The 19,288-nt window shown below is 41.8% G+C and overlaps 1 protein-coding gene across 1 annotated transcript in view; it reads right to left on the reverse strand.

Annotated features, from left to right (window-relative positions):
* Positions 1-19,288, reverse strand: part of LOC106592618 (A disintegrin and metalloproteinase with thrombospondin motifs 7-like) — a 166,638-nt gene that overhangs the window by 72,040 nt on the left and 75,310 nt on the right. The window contains 4 exon segments of the mRNA XM_045708312.1: positions 3,690-3,934; positions 6,115-6,235; positions 9,076-9,209; positions 16,092-16,261. Of these exon segments, the coding sequence (XP_045564268.1) occupies positions 3,690-3,934; positions 6,115-6,235; positions 9,076-9,209; positions 16,092-16,261 (670 nt within the window).

A 19,288-nucleotide genomic window follows, 5' to 3' on the forward strand; every position in this document is an offset into this window, starting at 1 on the left:
GTGGGATAAATAATTACATGACGCAGACTAAACAGAATTTGAGACAGTGGCTGTCAAGATATGCGCTTGCCTATGACAAATGATTTTCCCAAAGAACTGTCATTTGTCATTCACAGTGACAGCACAGAACAAAATGTTATGGCTCCACACAATTCATCTTTGTTTTTACTGTCAATGTCTTGGTGCTGATTCAAATCATTGTTATTAGAATCAGCTCTAGTGAGAGGATTGAAGCTCACTTCAGGCAAACTGGGAAACAAGAAAGCAATATTTGATTGAACAATATAAATCTTCTTTAGCTTTTTCCCAAAACTGACATCAAAGCGGGTTCTCATGGGACAAACTGATACACTGACAATTCTATATAAAGCCCACTGATATAACAAATTATTCCGTAAGCCGTTACTAAGGCATATGCTATCAACAAGCCAAAAGGAATACTCAATTAGTCATGAGTTGCATGTATTCGAATATAATCACAGCCACATTTTCAATCCAGTACATTGTCTTCCACCATCAAAAGGTCATGGATATTAATTTGTGGGTACTTGGCGTATGGACTACGTTTGTGAAACTAATTAATTTGTCTTCCATCTTATGCTAGTACAGTAAGTAGATCAAGCTCAGACAAGCAAGACTGGCAGAAAGTGGAGTGTGATATTATTATCTTATCTGATTTTAAAGAGTGTTTACACTTGGCTGTGATATCGCTCAATATTTAATGAACATCCTTGTCTAAGTGAAATGCAAATGTGTTTTCTCTGTACAACGTGTTGCCAAGGTTTATAAAAATATTTCTCCAGTTGCCCCCAAACGCCATGGTAAATGTGTCCAATCTACCAGACACCTTACCTCCCTAGTGATACCTGAAACATGACAGACTGAGTGCCACTTCAAGTGAGACACATGGGGTAAAGTGGTCAAATGGGACATACAAAGCCCATCCACGCCAGCCCCTCCATCACCACCTCCAACATGAGGTCCTGGAGACAAACACCTGAAGAACGCTGTGGAATCCAGTTCCATAGGGAACGCTCCTCATCTCCAATATCTATCAACGCTCAGCAAACAATGTCTAATTCCAAACACCATGGTTACGTGTTTGCCCTTTGAGCACTCTTTTTGACACCTCCTTCGCCCTTCCCTCAAGTCATTGACTTTTCTGTGTGTCACTGGAAGCTTGTTACGATGAACTGTAGTGTCCATTTGAGAGGACTTAACAACCGAGCTGCCACTTCCCTGATCCTGTGTTTGGACAGGCTGACACACTTAGGGGATGAATGAGCTTTGTGCAAGACGGGTAAAGAATTTGAGCAGACACAGTTGACACTAATGGAAAGGTAAAGCTGGGACCTGGGGAGTTGGCTCAACAGCTGTTCTCTCCACAGGGTTTTACTTGGACAAGTGCAAATATTTGTTTTGAAAAGTATTTGTCTCTGAAGGGCATTCCAAAATGTTTCCTCTGGAGACGGAGATAGGAACATTGAATTTGAGTGGCACATGTCCCAAAACAAAAGCATTTTGGCTGAGAGAGTCATGGGGCCTTGTGACAGGCTAAATTATTTGGAAATCATCTGTTTCCACTGTGTCCTCACAGAGAGATAGAGATGCAAGGGAATTCTATCGCTAAATGTTCAGAAATAACATTGTAGATTGTTAAGTTGTTTCAGTGCTGCGCTGCGTGTGACCGTCATACAGTTACGTACACATGATCAATAATTTCTCACTTGTTGATTATAGGTTTCCACTTACTGCAGAACATAACAACTACAAGTCATCACACATGGTGCACTTACCTCACACAAGGTGGTCTCATTAGAGTTCATAACAAAAACATTGAAACATCAGTGAGAAACCACCACACAAACACTCATTTAGTGTGAGGGAGAGGGAGAAAGAGAGGGAGAGAAAGTTAAGCATCAACTCAGAGAGAGAAAGAGAGCGAGAGCGAGAGAGAGAGAGAGAGAGAGAGAGAGAGAGAGACTATTAGTAGACTCCAGCAGTGCCAGTGAGAGGAGAGGTCAACATGACATCAGTGCCAGTACTCATCTCTCTGTCCACTGTCTGTGGTCCAGCAGACAGACAGAAGCTGTCCCCCTACCACCCCTACCCCGGTGGGCACCATGCCAGGCTAGGGGGGCTTCAGATCCCCACAGTGGGACAAAGCCCTTTATCTGCCCCCTGGTACTGCCTCCACCACCTGGCCTGGTGTGGGCGTACCCCAACAGCAGAATGGTGTGGGCGTATACCGCTCATTCAAAATATTAATGCAAGTAGAAAACTGATTGTCTAGCTCATCCTCCTCTAGGCTGCTGATTGGCTAGCTCATCCTCCTCTAGGCTGCTGATTGGCTAGCTCATTCTCCTCAGGGAGATGACAACGTGTTCTATGAGGAAATAGCCAGCGTTTTTGAAACCGTCTGTTTGAGATGTTTTTTTTTAAAGTGCTTTTTTCTCCAATTTATGCTTCTGACAGAAATAAGAGTACAGGACGAGTCAACAACATTATGTAGATATGAGTTAACAGATAGGAGTTAATAGTGAGATTTTCACTGGGCCGTCAGCTACTTTAAAGTGTAAAAACAGGCATTGAGATTGTTGTTCAGTTGTTGTGATGCATTTGTACGGGTGTAGCTGTGAATTCATTTACTGTACATGGGGGGAATTTGTAATGACAGAGAGGATAGAATACAGCACCACCGTTCAAAACGATATGGCTTCGACCAAAAAACCCTTCTCTTTTTTAGACATAACACAAAGGAATTCCCGCTGGATGAGAATTGTACAGATTCAAAGTGGATTCTCTCAAGGTCAACAACAAACAATTATTGGAAACTGTACCCTTAGTTTTGCACAGGTTGGCACAGCAGGGTTAAAGTCTTTGAAATGACACAGCCTTTAAAATAAGATACATTTATTTCATTACTGTAGCTCAGTGTAAACACCTACACTGCCTGAACAACCAAACCCTGTTAGGGAATAATTACTGTAGCTCAGTGTAAACACCTACACTGCCTGAACAACCAAACCCTGTTAGGGAATAATTACTGTAGCTCAGTGTAAACACCTACACTGCCTGAACAACCAAACCCTGTTAGGGAATAATTACTGTAGCTCAGTGTAAACACCTACACTGCCTGAACAACCAAACCCTGTTAGGGAATAATTACTGTAGCTCAGTGTAAACACCTACACTGCCTGAACAACCAAACCCTGTTAGGGAATAATTACTGTAGCTCAGTGTAAACACCTACACTGCCTGAACAACCAAACCCTGTTAGGGAATAATGACTTCTAATCAAAAGCCAACAACGTCTTAGATCTCCATGAAACTAGAACCACAGAGCCGATCATGCAAAATAGAGTTTAATTGAAAAGAGATGTCCCGGTTTGATTAAAGTTGAATAAAACAAATTAAATATGTGTAAGTGAACATTTTGTCTGTTTACGTGTTGCTTTTCCTGGATTACATCTCTCAAGTGGAAGGTATTTTAGATAAACAAACCATGCAATGCCTGTTAAACGACAATTCGGAGTATTTGGCACATGCTGTGTGTGTGTGTGTGTGTGTGTGTGTGTGTGTGTGTGTGTGTGTGTGTGTGTGTGTGTGTGTGTGTGTGTGTGTGTGTGTGTGTGTGTGTGTGTGTGTGTGTGTGTGTGTGTGTGTGGTGCACGCGCATGTGATCCAACCTGTATCCACACTGGCTCTAGGGTTGGTCCAGGGGAGGTCAAGTTCTCCAGTTGGCCTGTCCTCTCATAGGTGAACACCGTCCCCGCTGCCTTGTATTCCCCATTCCATTGGATAGTCCAACCGCCATTCAGGAAGTACTTGCCGGGGTCGTCACTCCGGAGAGCCAAGAAATTCCCAGCCTCAGCCACCTCCTCGATGCGAATGTCCCGAGCCCCCTCTGGAATCAGCCCAATGTCCACATACCCTGGGAGACAGAAAGGGTCCAGTCAAGACGGGCTGTTCAACTTCCATCTCTACTACCCTCAGTACACTTCTACTGAAACTTTACTTTTCTCCTTTTCAATTTGACCTAGTTTATTGTCTTGTAATCCACCCAGCTTGATACCTTCTTAATACCTCCACAAAAAGTGACTGATGTCAGACTTGTGCTTTGAAGTCTATGGGAATATAATGGGAATATAATACTGTACCACCAAACACAGATGCAGTACATGACCTAGTTCACATTCAAACTGACAGCTCAAACCAAGCTATGGGACGCTGACAACAATACCCAGTGTACAGTACACTGTCTATCACTTTAAAACCTGTTTCAGAGTCAGTCTGAATGTTTATCTCATAATGGTTAAGGTTTTGATTGGGGTGAGGAGAGCTGATTTTGTACGTTTGCCCACTGACAAAGAAATGATTAGTCTATAATTTTAATGGTAGGTTTATTTGAACAGTGAGACAGAATAACAAAAAAATCTAGAAAAACACGTCAAAAATGTTATAAAATGATTTGCATTTTAACGAGGGAAATAAGTATTTGACCCCTCTGCAAAACATGACTTAGTACTTGGTGGCAAAACCCTTGTTGGCAATCAAAGAGGTCAGACGTTTCTTGTAGTTGGCCACCAGGTTTGCACACATCTCAGGAGGGATTTTGTCCCACTCCTCTTTGCAGATCTTCTCCAAGTCATTAAGGTTTCGAGGTTGATGTTTGGTAACTCAAACCTTCAGCTCCCTCCACAGATTTTCTATGGGATTAAGGTCTGGAGACTGGCTAGGCCACTCAAGGACCTTAATGTGCTTCTTCTGAAGCCACTCCTTTGTTGCCTTGGCCGTGTGTTTTGGGTCATTGTCATGCTGGAATACCCATTCACGACCCATTTTCAATGCCCTGGCGGAGGGAAGGAGGTTCCCACCCAAGATTTGACGGTACATGGCCCCGTTGTCCCGTCCCCTTAGCAGAAAAACACCACCAAAGCGTAATGTTTCCACCTCCATGTTTGACGTTGGGGATGGTGTTCTTGGGGTCATAGGCAGCATTCCTCCTCCTCCAAACACGGCGAGTTGAGTTGATGCCAAAGAGCTCCATTTTGGTCTCATCTGACCACAACACTTTCACCCAGTTGTCCTCTGAATCATTCAGATGTTCATTGGCAAACTTCAGACGGGCATGTATATGTGCTTTCTTGAGCAGGGGGACCTTGCGGGCGCTGCAGGATTTCAGTCCTTCACGGCGTAGTGTGTTACCAATTGTTTTCTTGGTGACTATGGTCCCAGCTGCCTTGAGATCATTAACAAGATCCTCCCGTGTAGTTCTGGGCTGATTCCTCACCGTTCTCATAATCATTGCAACTCCACGAGGTGAGATCTTGCATGGAGCCCCAGGCCGAGAGAGATTGACAGTTCTTTTGTGTTTCTTCCATTTGCGAATAATCGCACCAACTGTTGTCACCTTCTTAGCAAGCTGCTTGGCGATGGTCTTGTAGCCCATTCCAGCCTTGTGTAGGTCTACAATCTTGTCCCTGACATCCTTGGAGAGCTCTTTGGTCTTGGTCATGGTGGAGAGTTTGGAATCTGATTGATTGATTGCTTCTGTGGACAGGTTTCTTTTATACAGGTAACAAACTGAGATTAGGAGCACTCCCTTTAAGAGTGCGCTCCTAATCTCAGCTCGTTACCTATATAAAAGACACCTGGGAGCCAGAATTCTTTCTGATTGAGAGGGGGTCAAATACTTATTTCCCTCATTAAAATGCAAATCAATTTATAACAGTTTTGACATGCGTTTTTCTGGATTCTTTTGTTGTTATTCTGTCTCTCACTGTTCAAATAAACCTACCATTAAAATGATAGACTGATAATTTCTTTGTCAGTGGGCAAACGTACAAAATCAGCACGGGATCAAATACGTTTTTCCCTCACTGTATATCAGTAGACGTTCTCCAGTGATTTTTTAAAATACTTTCACTGTAGAAAAGGTGGTATCTCAAGTATAAATACAGTAAAGTAAACACCAAAGGGTAAAATGTGCTATGTCACGGCATACAGAACCTTGACCACCTATTGGGATGTGGCTTTTGTTAAGTAAATCAGGAGTTAAATGAGGTGAAAAAGGAGACTGGAGGGCCACTTTAAGTGCAGAGAGTAGCATACCAAGCCCTTCGCTCTCCTTAAAGGTCTTCTTCACAGTCTCACAAGTAGACCCGTTGCCATGGCAAACCCCACAGCGATCCTCCACCGCGTTGGAGTCAATCTCATAGTCACACCCCACATTCTGAAAAGATCAAAACAAAGCAAGAACCTGCCGATTCATACTACATAACGATGGAACTGACAGCAGAGAAGATTGACAGGCCTTCCGCAGAGAATTAAGGATAACCTAAAATGGATGCCACGCATTACACTGTATGGTGTCCATTTTAGGACATCAGTACGTGTTTGGGTTCAATCTTCAGGGTTCAACGGAATCACATTAAGATAGTTTGAGGACAAAATAATGTGCTTGCACTGAAACAAAAGTATCCATCAATACGTCCACTTTGCAGCAAAATATTCACAATTGGTCTTTTTTTAAAAAAATACTCATAGTGAGTACTATAATAATGTTGTGAAAATAATGTGGACAAAATGAACATTTATAAGAGAAACTTTCTATATTCAAATTCACAGTTCTGCAAGATAATCATCTCCCCATTTACTCTGTAAAGTCCCTGAGATAATGAAAAATGAGTGTTGTCTGAGGTGATGCAGAAAATGAACAACAAACAAAGAAAAAATGCTAAGGTAGCAATAAGCAATGAGCACAAGGCAGGACAATCTCCTGTAGCGTGATAGGACTCAGGAATTAGCATTTGATAACTGGGGTTATCACAACCACATGTGTCCCCACTACATCTAGTCACCAAATTATCCATCTACTATACCTATGTTATTTGGAAAGAATATGGACAAAATGAAAACTTATCAGAGAAACGTTCTATATTCAAATTCTCAGTTGGATCCTAACATCAATATTTGACTGGTTTATAAACAGACTAAATATTTAACTGCTTTCAGCCAAAACCAATTAAACAAAGCCAGCATTTAAAAAGAACGTCTCAACTGGGGTCACGACAACAAAATGTGATCCTCGCCCAATGAAGTCATCCAAATTCGTTTCTACGTCCAGTCAGAGCATAGAGCCCAGTCTGAAAGTTTGGATGAAGATATTGGACAAGAGTGAGACTATTTTGGGAGATAATGACTTTATCCATCAATACGTCCACCTTGCAAGTCAAATATTAACGTGTATTTTCCAAAATTAAGCATAGTATGTACTATAATAACGTTGTGTGGAAAGAATGTGGTCAAAATAAAAATTGGAGATCATGAAAAATGATTGTTGTCTGAGGTGATGCAGAAAACTAATGTCACCTGTCTGACACGTAAAAATTAAAAGTGAGGGAAACTTTTGAGCACAAGGCTCTATGATCTCCTGTAGAGTGACAGGACTCAGGAATGAGCATTTGTCAACAGAGGAATAGTTCACCTTAAAAACAATGTTTGACAAACATTTCCATAGCTCAAACGTGATCTACGTGTCATTTGTTGTGTATCATAGGAGGTTAGTGGTACCTTAATTGGGGGAGGACGGGCTCGTGGTAATGGCTGGAGCAGAATTGGTGGAATGGTATGAAATCCACCAAACACATGGTTTCCATGTGTTTGATGCCATTCCATTTGCTCCGTTCCAGACGTTATTATGAGCCTTCCTCCCCTCAGCAGCCTCCACTGTGTATACTGTGAAACATAGAGGTTCCAATAGCTCAGGGGTGTCAAACTCATTCCATGGAGGGCTTAGTGTCTGCGGGTTTTTGGTTTTCCCTTTCAATTAGGAACTAGACAAACAGCTGAGGGGAGTTCTTTACTAATCAGTGACCTTCATCAATAAAGTACAAGGGAGGAGCGAAAACCCGCAGATACTCGGCCCTCTGTGGAATGAGTTTGACGAATGTGCAATTGCTCATTGTTTCAGTAGCTTCGGTGAAACTGAGCCCTGCTGATTTATCCTGTTGCATATAGCCTAGCCAGATCTTTACAACAGATGGTGTGGAACGGAGCTAAACTTCAGATGACTTTGTGCTGTATGAAAACATCGGACAAACTTTGTTTTAGTGTGAACTATCCCTCTGGAGTGATGATTCACAAATGAAACTATCCCTTTAACCTGAGGTGATCCTTCCCTTTAACCTCAGTGGCATTGTGAACTCTAAATCCCTCATCTTCCAGTCCTTAGATAATGAGCACGTTCCTCTGCTCAGGTGTTGCTGATGCCTGCCAGGTCTTACGATGCCTGGATAGGTATTTTACGTATCAGTTAACCACATCACATGTTAATTAAAGCAATCTGGTGTCCAACGGCACAGTCGTTGACATGGCACGCAATCATTGGTTGATGTATGCAACGTCTGAGCAGGGGAACACGACCCATGTCTTGGACATGAGTGGAAACCATGGAAACCAAAGACCAGGGTCACACTGTTGGTCTTGTTTGAAGATGTAAATGAAACAACAAGATAAAAGGCTAAAATCATAGATTCTAACATTAATATTTGACTGGCTTATAAACAGTCTAAATATTTAACTGCTTTCAGCCAAAACCAATTAAACAAAGCCAGCTTTTAAACAGAATGGCTCAACTGGGGTCACGACAACAAAATGCGTCCCCACTACAGTACATCAATTCATCAAACGATGCATCCCGGGTAAAATGTATCATTATTCTCTTGGTCCAATCAGACCTTAGAGCACAGTGTGACATTTTGGATGAAGATATTGGACAACAGTAAGACTGTATTATGCAAGATAATGACTTACTCGAACAGCACACTCATTTTCATTCAGAATGTAAAAACGTCCCAACATGATTCTGCCAAGAAAACAAGCAGCAGCCTGACTAAACAAAGTGCATTTCAAATGACATCCCTGAACACAATGTTGAGACCAGGAGAAGCGCGTCAACAAGGGGAGCTTAAAAAATAAAGTTTACTCAGCTTAGACTTTATGAGGGAATGGTAATTTGAGTAGAGAGAGAGAGAGAAGAAGAGAGATTTCTGGGGACAAGGTTGCCGCTACCTTGCAGATGCCGTTAACACACATGTCTCGGCTCAAGCTGCCCTCGTAGCACTGGGTCCCGTCAATGACAGCGTCCAGCATCTTCTCTGAGAAGTACTCGTTCAGAGGGCGGCAGTGCAGCTCGCAGGGGTTCACTGGCAAACACAAACAGGTTAGGTGTCACCTTACTTTAGGGACAAGGTATCACTTTGCTTTAGGGCTGTATCTGGCATTAAGACAACCAAAGCTGTCCTAAGCATGACCATAACATGACCAAGCAGCATTATGTCATTTGTTACTGTATGTAATCAGTTGGGTAACGGTTAGCACGTCAGTTGGGTAACGGTTAGCTTGTCAGTTGGGTAACGGTTAGCTTGTCAGTTGGGTAACGGTTAGCTTGTCAGTTGGGTAACGGTTAGCTTGTCAGTTGGGTAACGGTTAGCTTGTCAGTTGGGTAACGGTTAGCTTGTCAGTTGGGTAACGGTTAGCTTGTCAGTTGGGTAACGGTTAGCTTGTCAGTTGGGTAACGGTTAGCTTGTCAGTTGGGTAACGGTTAGCTTGTCAGTTGGGTAACAGTTAGCTTGTCAGTTGGGTAACGGTTAGCTTGTCAGTTGGGTAACGATTAGCTTGTCAGTTGGGTAACAGTTAGCTTGTCAGTTGGGTAACGGTTAGCTTGTCAGTTGGGTAACGGTTAGCTTGTCAGTTGGGTAACGGTTAGCTTGTCAGTTGGGTAACAGTTAGCTTGTCAGTTGGGTAACAGTTAGCTTGTCAGTTGGGTAACAGTTAGCTTGTCAGTTGGGTAACGGTTAGCTTGTCAGTTGGGTAATAGTTAGCTTGTCAGTTGGGTAACGGTTAGCTTGTCAGTTGGGTAACGGTTAGCTTGTCAGTTGGGTAACAGTTAGCTTGTCAGTTGGGTAACGGTTAGCTTGTCAGTTGGGTAACGGTTAGCTTGTCAGTTGGGTAACAGTTAGCTTGTCAGTTGGGTAACAGTTAACTTGTCAGTTGGGTAACAGTTAGCTTGTCAGTTGGGTAATAGTTAGCTTGTCAGTTAGGTCATAGTTAGTATTACAGCCTTATTCTATAATTGATTGTTTTTTCCCCTCATCAAGTAAATAAGGCATTCCCGCGAAAAAGGTATACAGGTAATTCCACTGTACCTTTTTTATATTTTTTGGAGCCTTCTTAAATCTCACAGATATAGGACAGGCACATCAAAAATACTTTCTTTTGATTTCATTTTTGGGACAAACTCAATGTTATACAGTGCTTTCAGAAAGTATTCAGACCCCATGACTTCTTCCACATTTTGTTACGTCACAGCCTTATTCTAAAATGGATTAAATAGTTTTTTCCTTCATCAATCTATACACAATACCCCATAATGACAAAGCAAAAACAGTTTTTTACACATTTTACTAATTTACAAGAACAACTAAAAACTTGTGACGTATTTATCATTAATGTGATGCCATGCTATTTATCGAATCATTAACTATGTTTATAATTACACTAATAAACTAATCCTGTAACCATTAACTCAGTAACCTTGGGCACCACAGGAAAAGTTTGTTTAATGAGTTACCGTTTCCCAAATTCACTCAAAGATTATCAGACTATCGATTTCATAGCAGTCACTAACTAATTAATTTCCTCAGTCTCATTCTGAACGTCGCATAATTCACAAATCTGCACAAACCGGGTCTCACTAAATCATTCCGTACTGCACAAATTGAGTTGATCATTTATTTACTAACAAGCTAAATGATAACATAAGATACACATAGACAAACAGTCTAGATTATTGGTTAGAACTTAATACAATGGCAACAGGTCCCTAGCGGACCAACACAATATGACACGTGTTACACAAGATAGAGATTTAAAGAAAAAGAGAGAGAGAAAGTGCACGAGATAAAAGCACACTTGGATACATTTGTAAACTATGCTTAGTTTAACCCTGACACCTTGCCCCGAACTACTGCTCTTATGGGTCAGAATTATAATGCATGCATTTACATGTTGAAAGTCTCCGTTGGGTATCTCTTCGTGGGCCGAGTTCCGCTTAGTGGGATAGGTTTGGCCAACGCTGTCACGTCCTGACCAGCAGAGGGAGTAAGTGTATAAGTTTTGGTCAGGGCGTGGCAGAGGGAGTTGTGTTTTGTATGTGTGTCTATGTTCTGTCTAGGTTGGGTTGTTCTATGTATAGTTAATTGGGGTGGACTCCCAATTGAAGGCAGGTGTGTTGTGTTGCCTTTGATTGGGAGTCCTATATTAGTAGGGTGTGTTTGTCTGTGTGTTTGTGAGCACTGCTTGTTTAGCCTGCCACACTGTTCGTGTCGTGAGTATCGTTTATTTTCCTGTGGATGCTTTGAGTATTTCATTAAAAGAATGAGTATCCACATACCCGCTGCAGTTTGGTCAATTCAACACGGCAACTTTTGTGACAGACGCCCTGATCTTTCGATGGCCGCGTCTCCTTTGTTAGCGGGTGTATGTCTCTGATAGTCCACATGATGTCACAATGTCCTTTCTCTTGGTTGTCTGATTCCTTGCACTCGTTCTGTGAGAGTGGTCTTCTTAGGAGGCTAATCAGCCGTGTCGACGCTCCCAGCTTGGGTCGGAGGGCCGTGTACACAACCGATGACTTGAAGAGAATAACCGGTTGGTCCTTCTTGAATTCACCTTCTTAGATACAGTACTCAATCGTAGTATTGATTGTTAAGAGGTTTCTTTTTCCTCTTCCTCGTGTTGTGTTTCGGGATCACGACTAGGGGTCACGACTCGGGGTCACAACTAGGGGTCACAACTAGTCATAGACCTCAGATTGCACGCTCTCTGGGTTCCTTGGGGCGTATCTAGTTACAAGGCAAGGTATTAGAACTTACTATGATCTCGTTTAGACAACTAGATTAACAGTTCATCGTTACAAAAACATTCTCTTTGATCTGGATATTTTCTACACAACGCACAGTATGTAAACATCATGTATATATTATGAAAACTCTTAAAGTTAACGTTTTCGTTATAAAGTTGTCATTTAATGACTTCACAAAAATCGATATTCATTCTCATATTCCATCTATCATTGTTACCACCATTTTGGCTGATGAAATATAATGTCCAATAAGTCAATTTATTGCATGTTACAGTTCTGAGGTAGATTGTTCATAAGGCCCACATAGACATTCCAGTCCCAAACATTAAAAGAAAAAGGATTAATCTGCTTTTAGGGCCAGGGGGCAGTATTTTCACGGCCGGATGAAAAATGTCCCCAATTTAAACAGGTTACTACTCTGGCCCAGAAAATAGAACATGCATATTATTAGTAGATTTGGATAGAAAACACTCTGAAGTTTCTAAAACTGTTTGAATGGTGTCTGTGAGTATAACAGAACTCATATGGCAGGCAAAAACCTGACAAAAATTGAACCAGGAAGTGGGAGAAATGAGAATTGTAGTTCTTCTTTTGAATCCCTTGAGAAACTACAGTGACATAGGGTTCACGTTGCACTTCCTAAGGCTTCCATTGGCTGTCAACAATCTTTAGAAACTGGTTTCATCCGTCTCCTGTTACCGGGCAGAAAATTGTGGCTCAGTCAATCAGTGGCCAGTCTGAGGACAGGTGTCTCGTGAGCTCGCTGTTCGTTCTTTTTCTTCTGGGATGAATACCTATTGTCCGGTTGGAAAATGATTGCAATTTTACGTTACAAAATACCCTAAAGATTGATTGTAAACATCGTTTGACATTTTTCTACAAACGGTAATGGAACTTTTTAACTTTTCGTCTATGGATTTGCGCCCACGCCTCATGGCATTGTAATAGTGTTCTGGATGGGCCAACAAAACGGAGGTATTTGGACATAAATGATGGACTTTGCAGAACAAACGAACATTTCTTGTGGAAGTGGGAGTCCTTCCGAGTGCATTCCGCCGAAGATCAGCAAAAGGTAAGAAAGTATTTTGAACATAATTTAGAGATTTGTCGACGCCGTGGTTGTAGGCTAACTGTATAGCTTAGCATTGAAGGCTAAGTTCTGTACTCAGAATATTGAACAATGTGCTTTCTCCATAAAGTTATTTTGAAATCTGACAAAGCGGTTGCATAAAGGAGTAGATTATCTATAAATCTTTAAATAATTGTTATAAAGTTTGTCAATGTTTATGATGAGTATTTCTGTAAATTGATGTGCCCATTCACCGGAAGTTATGGGGAGAATACATTTTCTGAACGTCACGCGCCAATGTAAAATGGGGTTTTGGATATAAAAATGCATGTATTGTCTAACATGATGTCCTAGGAGTGTCATCTGATGAAGATTGTCAAAGGTTAGTGCTTAATTTTAGCTGTATATCTGATTTTGTGACGGCTATCCGTGCTTGGAAAATGGCTGTGTTTTTTTTTTGTTGCTAAGGTGCTATCCTAAAATAATCTAATGTTTTGCTTTCACCGTAAAGCCTTTTTGAAATCTGACAATGTGGTTGGATTAACGAGAAGATTATCTTTAAAATGCCGTATAATACTTGAATTTTAATTTGGAGATTTTTGTGTTTTGAATTTCGCGCCATGCTATTTCACTGGTTGTTGTCCAACCAATCCCGTTAACTGGATTTTATCTCGAAGGGGTCCTCAAGAGGTGATCTAAAATGGGTGTGAGGTATCATAAACCCCCCCATCAATCCCTCTATACCTCCCCCCTCTGCGGGAGGCAGAGATATCTCTGTAGAACCGTGATCCACTGTAACCTGATCCTCACAGTGCAGTCATGACAAAACTGAAATATTACATTTACATAAGTATTCAGACCCTTTACTCAGTACTATATTGAAGCACCTTTGGCAGCGATTACAGCATCAAGTCTTCTTCGGTATGACGCTACAAGCTTGGCACACCTGTATTTGGGGAGTTTCTCCCATTCTTCTCTGCAGTTCCCCTCAAGCTCTGTCAGGTTGGATGGGGGAACATTGCTACGCACAGCTATTTTCAGGTCTCTCCAGAGATGTTCGATCTGGTTCAGGGCCGGGCTCTTGCTGGGCAACTCAAGGACACTCAGAGACTTGTCCCAAAGCCACTCATGCGTTGTCTTGGCTGTGTGCTTAGGGTCGTTGTCCTGTTGGAAAGTGAACCTTCGCCCCAGTCTGAGGTCCTGAGCGCTCTGGAGCAGGTTCTCATCAAGGATCTTTCTGTACTTTTCTCTGTTCATCTTTGCCTTGATTCCTACTAGTCTCCCAGTCCTTGCCACTGAAAAACTTCCCCACAGCATGATGCTGCCACCACCATGCTTCACCGTAGAGATGGTGCCAGGTGAGGAGTGGCTTCTGTCTGGCCACTCTACCATAAAGGCCTGATTGATGGAGTGCTGCAGAGATAGTTGTCCTTCTGGAAGGTTCTTCCATCTCCACAGAGGAACTCTAGAGCTCTGTCAGAGTGACCATTGGGTTGTTCGTCACCTCCCTGACCAAGGCCCTTCTCCCCAATTGCTCAGTTTGGCAGGGCAGCCAGACTCTAGGAAGTCTGGGTGGTTCCAATCTTTCATTTAAGAATGATGGAGGCCACTGTGTTCTTGGGGAACTTCAATGCTGCAGAAATGTTTTTGTACCCTTCCTCAGATCTGTGCCTCAACATAATCATGTCTTGGAGGTCTATGGATAATTCCTTCGACCTCATGGCATGGTTTTTACTCTGACAGGCATTGTCAATTGTGGGACCTTATATAGACAGGTGTGTGTCTTTCCAAATCATGTCCAATCAATTGAATTTACCACAGGTGGACTCCAATCAAGTTGTAGAAACATCTCAAGGATGATTAATGGAAACAGGATGCACCTGAGCTCAGTTTCCAGTCTCATAGGAAAGGGTCTGAATACTTATGTAAATAAGGTATCTGTTTTTCATTTTAATAAATTAGCAAAAATGTCTACAAAACCTGTTTTCGCTTTGTCATTATGTGTTATTGAGTGTAGATTGCTGAGAAAAAAAATCATATTTAATACATTTTAGAATAAGGGTGTAATGTAACAAATTGTGGAAAAGTCAAAGGTTCTGAATACTTTCCGAAGGCACTGTAGTGTTCAAGTATTACCCTTGTATACATGTCCGTACTGTATTTAACACATCCACTGTCAGAGCAATACTACTCCGCAGATTATTGACACTGCACAGACCTGTGTAACCTTAACTCAGGCTTAACGTTATCGTCACCCCCACATGAATTTAGCTAGGGCTAATCTGGTTAGTGTCCCCTGTGTCTCAACATTCTTCAGGCTGATAACATAGTAAATTAGGAGCTGGGCACACAAGGAGCTGCTGTGCGATACTGTATATAATGGTATAGAAGGGTTTCCAATGAGAACGTTTCTATTTCGACAAGGAATCGTAGTTTTCCAACCTGGTCTATTCAGGGTAGTAAACTGAGAAATGTTAACGTATTACATTGCATAATTTAAGGCATTTTCTCTTTCTATACCTGATAAACACAGCCCACACAGTACAGTTAAATATTACTAAGTGCTGTTGTAAAAGTAGGCCTTATTTCTTCAACAAAAACTTTTGGAGTTTGGCATGCCAAACAATAGTTGGTTTACACACTTTTCATAGTTCCATGTGAATAGACCCAAAAATGATTTCTACCAGAATGAGTATCTGTCTGTCTTGCTCCACAATGTGTTTGTGCTCTACAATGGATCTCAAACCAACTTTTCAGTCAATAGACAGAAATGTCATGGCTATAGCGGAATTTGGAATGCAAATTGAATTTCTTGACAATGGGGTTTGGAATGCAACAAATACGCAACTTACATCACATGCTTTATTGACACTCCAAACATGCATGAAATGGCTACAGGCCTTGCTCGGATGTAGAACAATGAATGGTTTTGAAAAATGTTTATGAAGTGAGTGTATTTTCCTCTTGTTTGCACTGTCGCTCTAAAGTTGACTAAACATACAGGCTAAAATTGAACATCTGGATGTGTTATTTAGTTACTTTGGGGTGTATGAGTTTATGTTACAGTATCTAGCTAGAACAACGCACACTCACCTCTGTTGTTGACCTGCACCCATTTGTAGAACTTGCCCTTGTAAAGCATGGTGTTAAAGTGACTGCACTGGATGAGTCTGAAGGAGGGCTGGTTGGGGGGGCAAGGGGTGCTGTTACAGATCTTGTAGCGCCTTCGCTCCCCCACGCAGTACTTCCCTCCGTACTTGGGACTGGAGGAGAGGAGAGAGTAGACAAACAGGCATGTCTTTAAATGGATGATAACAGTATTTCCAGGTGGCTGTAAGGCATGTGATAACAAGGTGGCTCAACACGGGTGACTCACATTGACATAGATACAGTATCTTTTACAAGCCTGGCCAAGAGACAGCATCTCAAATCAACCATAGAGGTACAGAACATAACACAGAAAACGATATGTTGTCATGTTTCATCAAGAGCACCATGTGTCTATGTGATTGTAGGCCTTTAAATGAAACCTTTCGACCTACAGCAAAAGGAACAAGGACACAATGTTCTAATCACAGAGATCCTATTAAAGATGCACTCCAGCAATTTTTCAACCTTTTCATGTTGTAAAACAATATCCCACGTATAAATACAGTAATGTACACACACTTAAGGGTACCAAAATATGTTTTGAGCAAAATAGTTCTTATTTTTTGGTTTACACAACTGCAATTCAAGGAGTTGGTCTGATGTTGCCTCTGATATCATCGGCATCCTCCGTTGCGGAAACAATAGAGGACAAAAGAGGAAAGGCCCACCCCCTCACTTGTGCCATGTCATAAGGATACCTGGACCACCTATCCTTCTTCTTAAAAGGTCCAATGCAGCCATTTTTATCTCAATATTAAATCATTTCTGGGGAACAATTAAGTACCTTACTGTGATTGTTTTCAATTAAACTGGTCAAAAATAAACTAAAATAGCTTCTTAGCAAAGAGCTATTTCTCAAGCAATAATTTAGCTAGGACTGTCTGGGAGAGGTCTGAGTGTGGAGGGGAAAACTTAAAAGCCACTGTCTGGGAAGGCAAAAACTCCATCCCACCAAAACAGGCTGATCAAACAGATCTTACACTAAAAGGGCATTATCATAATGTCAAAGCATTATTCCAACTCAGTGTGGAAATACATATAAAAACACAGGTAAATCTAGTTTTTGACTGCACTGGGCCTTTAAGTAAATCAGGTGATAAATGAGGTGAAAATGAGACTACAGTGCGAACCTAAATGAGAGATTCTATGGTTGTAATGTTATTTTCTGAACATAATTTGCATTTCATGCTCATTGGTCATTGAAAATAAAGGGATTACATAAGTGATGATGCAGTTATGTCCTTACCAACTTAACCAATGATAACTGCAATCAGTGACACTCCTCTTATGAATGCTAATACTTTTCAAGCGGTCCTCAAGTGAGTTCTCTCCTCCATTATACGGCATTGTAATGGAAATTGAACCATTTTCCTGTCCTGCTAAGCTTTCAAAATGTAACGAGTACTTTTGGTTGTCAAGGAGAATGTATGGAGTAAAAAGTAAAATTTTCTTTAGGAATGTAGTGAAGTAAAAGTTAAAGTTGTCAAAAATATAAATAGTATTTCAGTAGTACTTTAACATATTTTTACTTAAGTACTTTACACCACTGCCCAATGCCTCCAAGTCCCAAGTCCTCCAGTAGCCCCAACAGTACAGTACTGCCTTTTCTACCACTTCTCTGTCTTCCGTGTCGGGAAACTATGAACTCCTAACACAATCCTATTGGATTCCATCAATCAAAATGTCCGCCAGTGCTACTCTTTGCCTAGTCTCTGGTGGTTCCCGTTGAGTACAGAAACTGGTGGCAGTTCAGCCTGACTGGGGCCTAAATGTTCTTAGGTACACATTTGATCATAAACTGGGCGCACGTGAAAATCGATGCCAGCGTTTTGATTTATAAACGATGAACTTCATTTTATTTTGCATGTAGTGTAAATAAAAATAAACATGCTTACATGTGTGATTTATACAACATAATGAATACAGACGTTTCATAAATTGAGTAGCGGTTGAAGATATCCCTCTAGTGGTGTGGGGGCTGTGCTTTGGCAAAGTGGGTGGGGTTATATCCTTCCTGTTTGGCCCTGTCCGGGGGTATCCGATGGGATGGGGCCACAGTGTCTCCTGACCCCTCCTGTCTCAGCCTCCAGTATTTATGCAGCAGTAGTTTATGTGTCGGGGGGCTAGGGTCAGTCTGTTATATCTGGAGTATTTCTCCTGTCTTATCCGGTGTCCTGTGTGAATTTAAGTATGCTCTCTCTAATTCTCTCTTTCTCTCTCTCGGAGGACCTGAGCCCTAGGACCATGCCTCAGGACTACCTGACATTATGACTCCTTGCTGTCCCCAGTCCACCTGGCCGTGCTGCTGCTCCAGTTTCAACTGTTTTGCCTGCGGCTATGGAACCCTGACCTGTTCACCGGACGTGCTACTTGTCCCAGACCTGCTGTTTTCAACTCTCTAGAGACAGCAGGAGCGGTAGAGATACTCTCAATGATCGGCTATGAAAAGCCAACTGACATTTACTCTTGAGGTGCTGACTTGTTGCACCCTCGACAACTACTGTGATTATTATTATTTGACCTTGCTGGTCATTTATGAACATTTGAACATCTTGGCCATGTTCTGTTATAATCTCCACCCGGCACAGCCAGAAGAGGACTGGCCACCCCTCATAGCCTGGTTCCTCTCTAGGTTTCTTCCTAGGTTTTGGCCTTTCTAGGGAGTTTTTCCTAGCCACCGTGCTTCTACATCTGCATTGCTTGCTGTTTGGGGTTTTAGGCTGGGTTTCTGTACAGCACTTTGAGATATCAGCTGATGTAAGAAGGGCTATATAAATACATTTGATTTGATTTGATTTATAAAAGATATATACATTTTATAAACGAGGCCCCTATACTGAACACGGTGTCTTTGTCTGACACAGTGAGCCAGGAGGCCCCTGATGGCTCATATACTGAACACGGTGTCTTTGTCTAGAGCCAGGAGACTAGAACAGATCCAGGAGGGCAGAACAGAGCTCCTCAAAAAGGACGATATTCCAACAAATAAGACAGATAAAAGTGGAAAAATATCTAAGAAAAATTATATTGAGCACTAGACGGTTTATTTCAAAACGCAAGGACACTCTCTTTGTCTAAGCACTGGATCTGAGCGTCAATGCCATGCACAAAAGAAGAGGCAAGTCAGAAGCCTCCAAGCA

This window comes from Salmo salar, chromosome ssa26 (assembly GCF_905237065.1).
Source record: "Salmo salar chromosome ssa26, Ssal_v3.1, whole genome shotgun sequence".
Taxonomy (NCBI): Eukaryota; Metazoa; Chordata; class Actinopteri; order Salmoniformes; family Salmonidae; genus Salmo; species Salmo salar.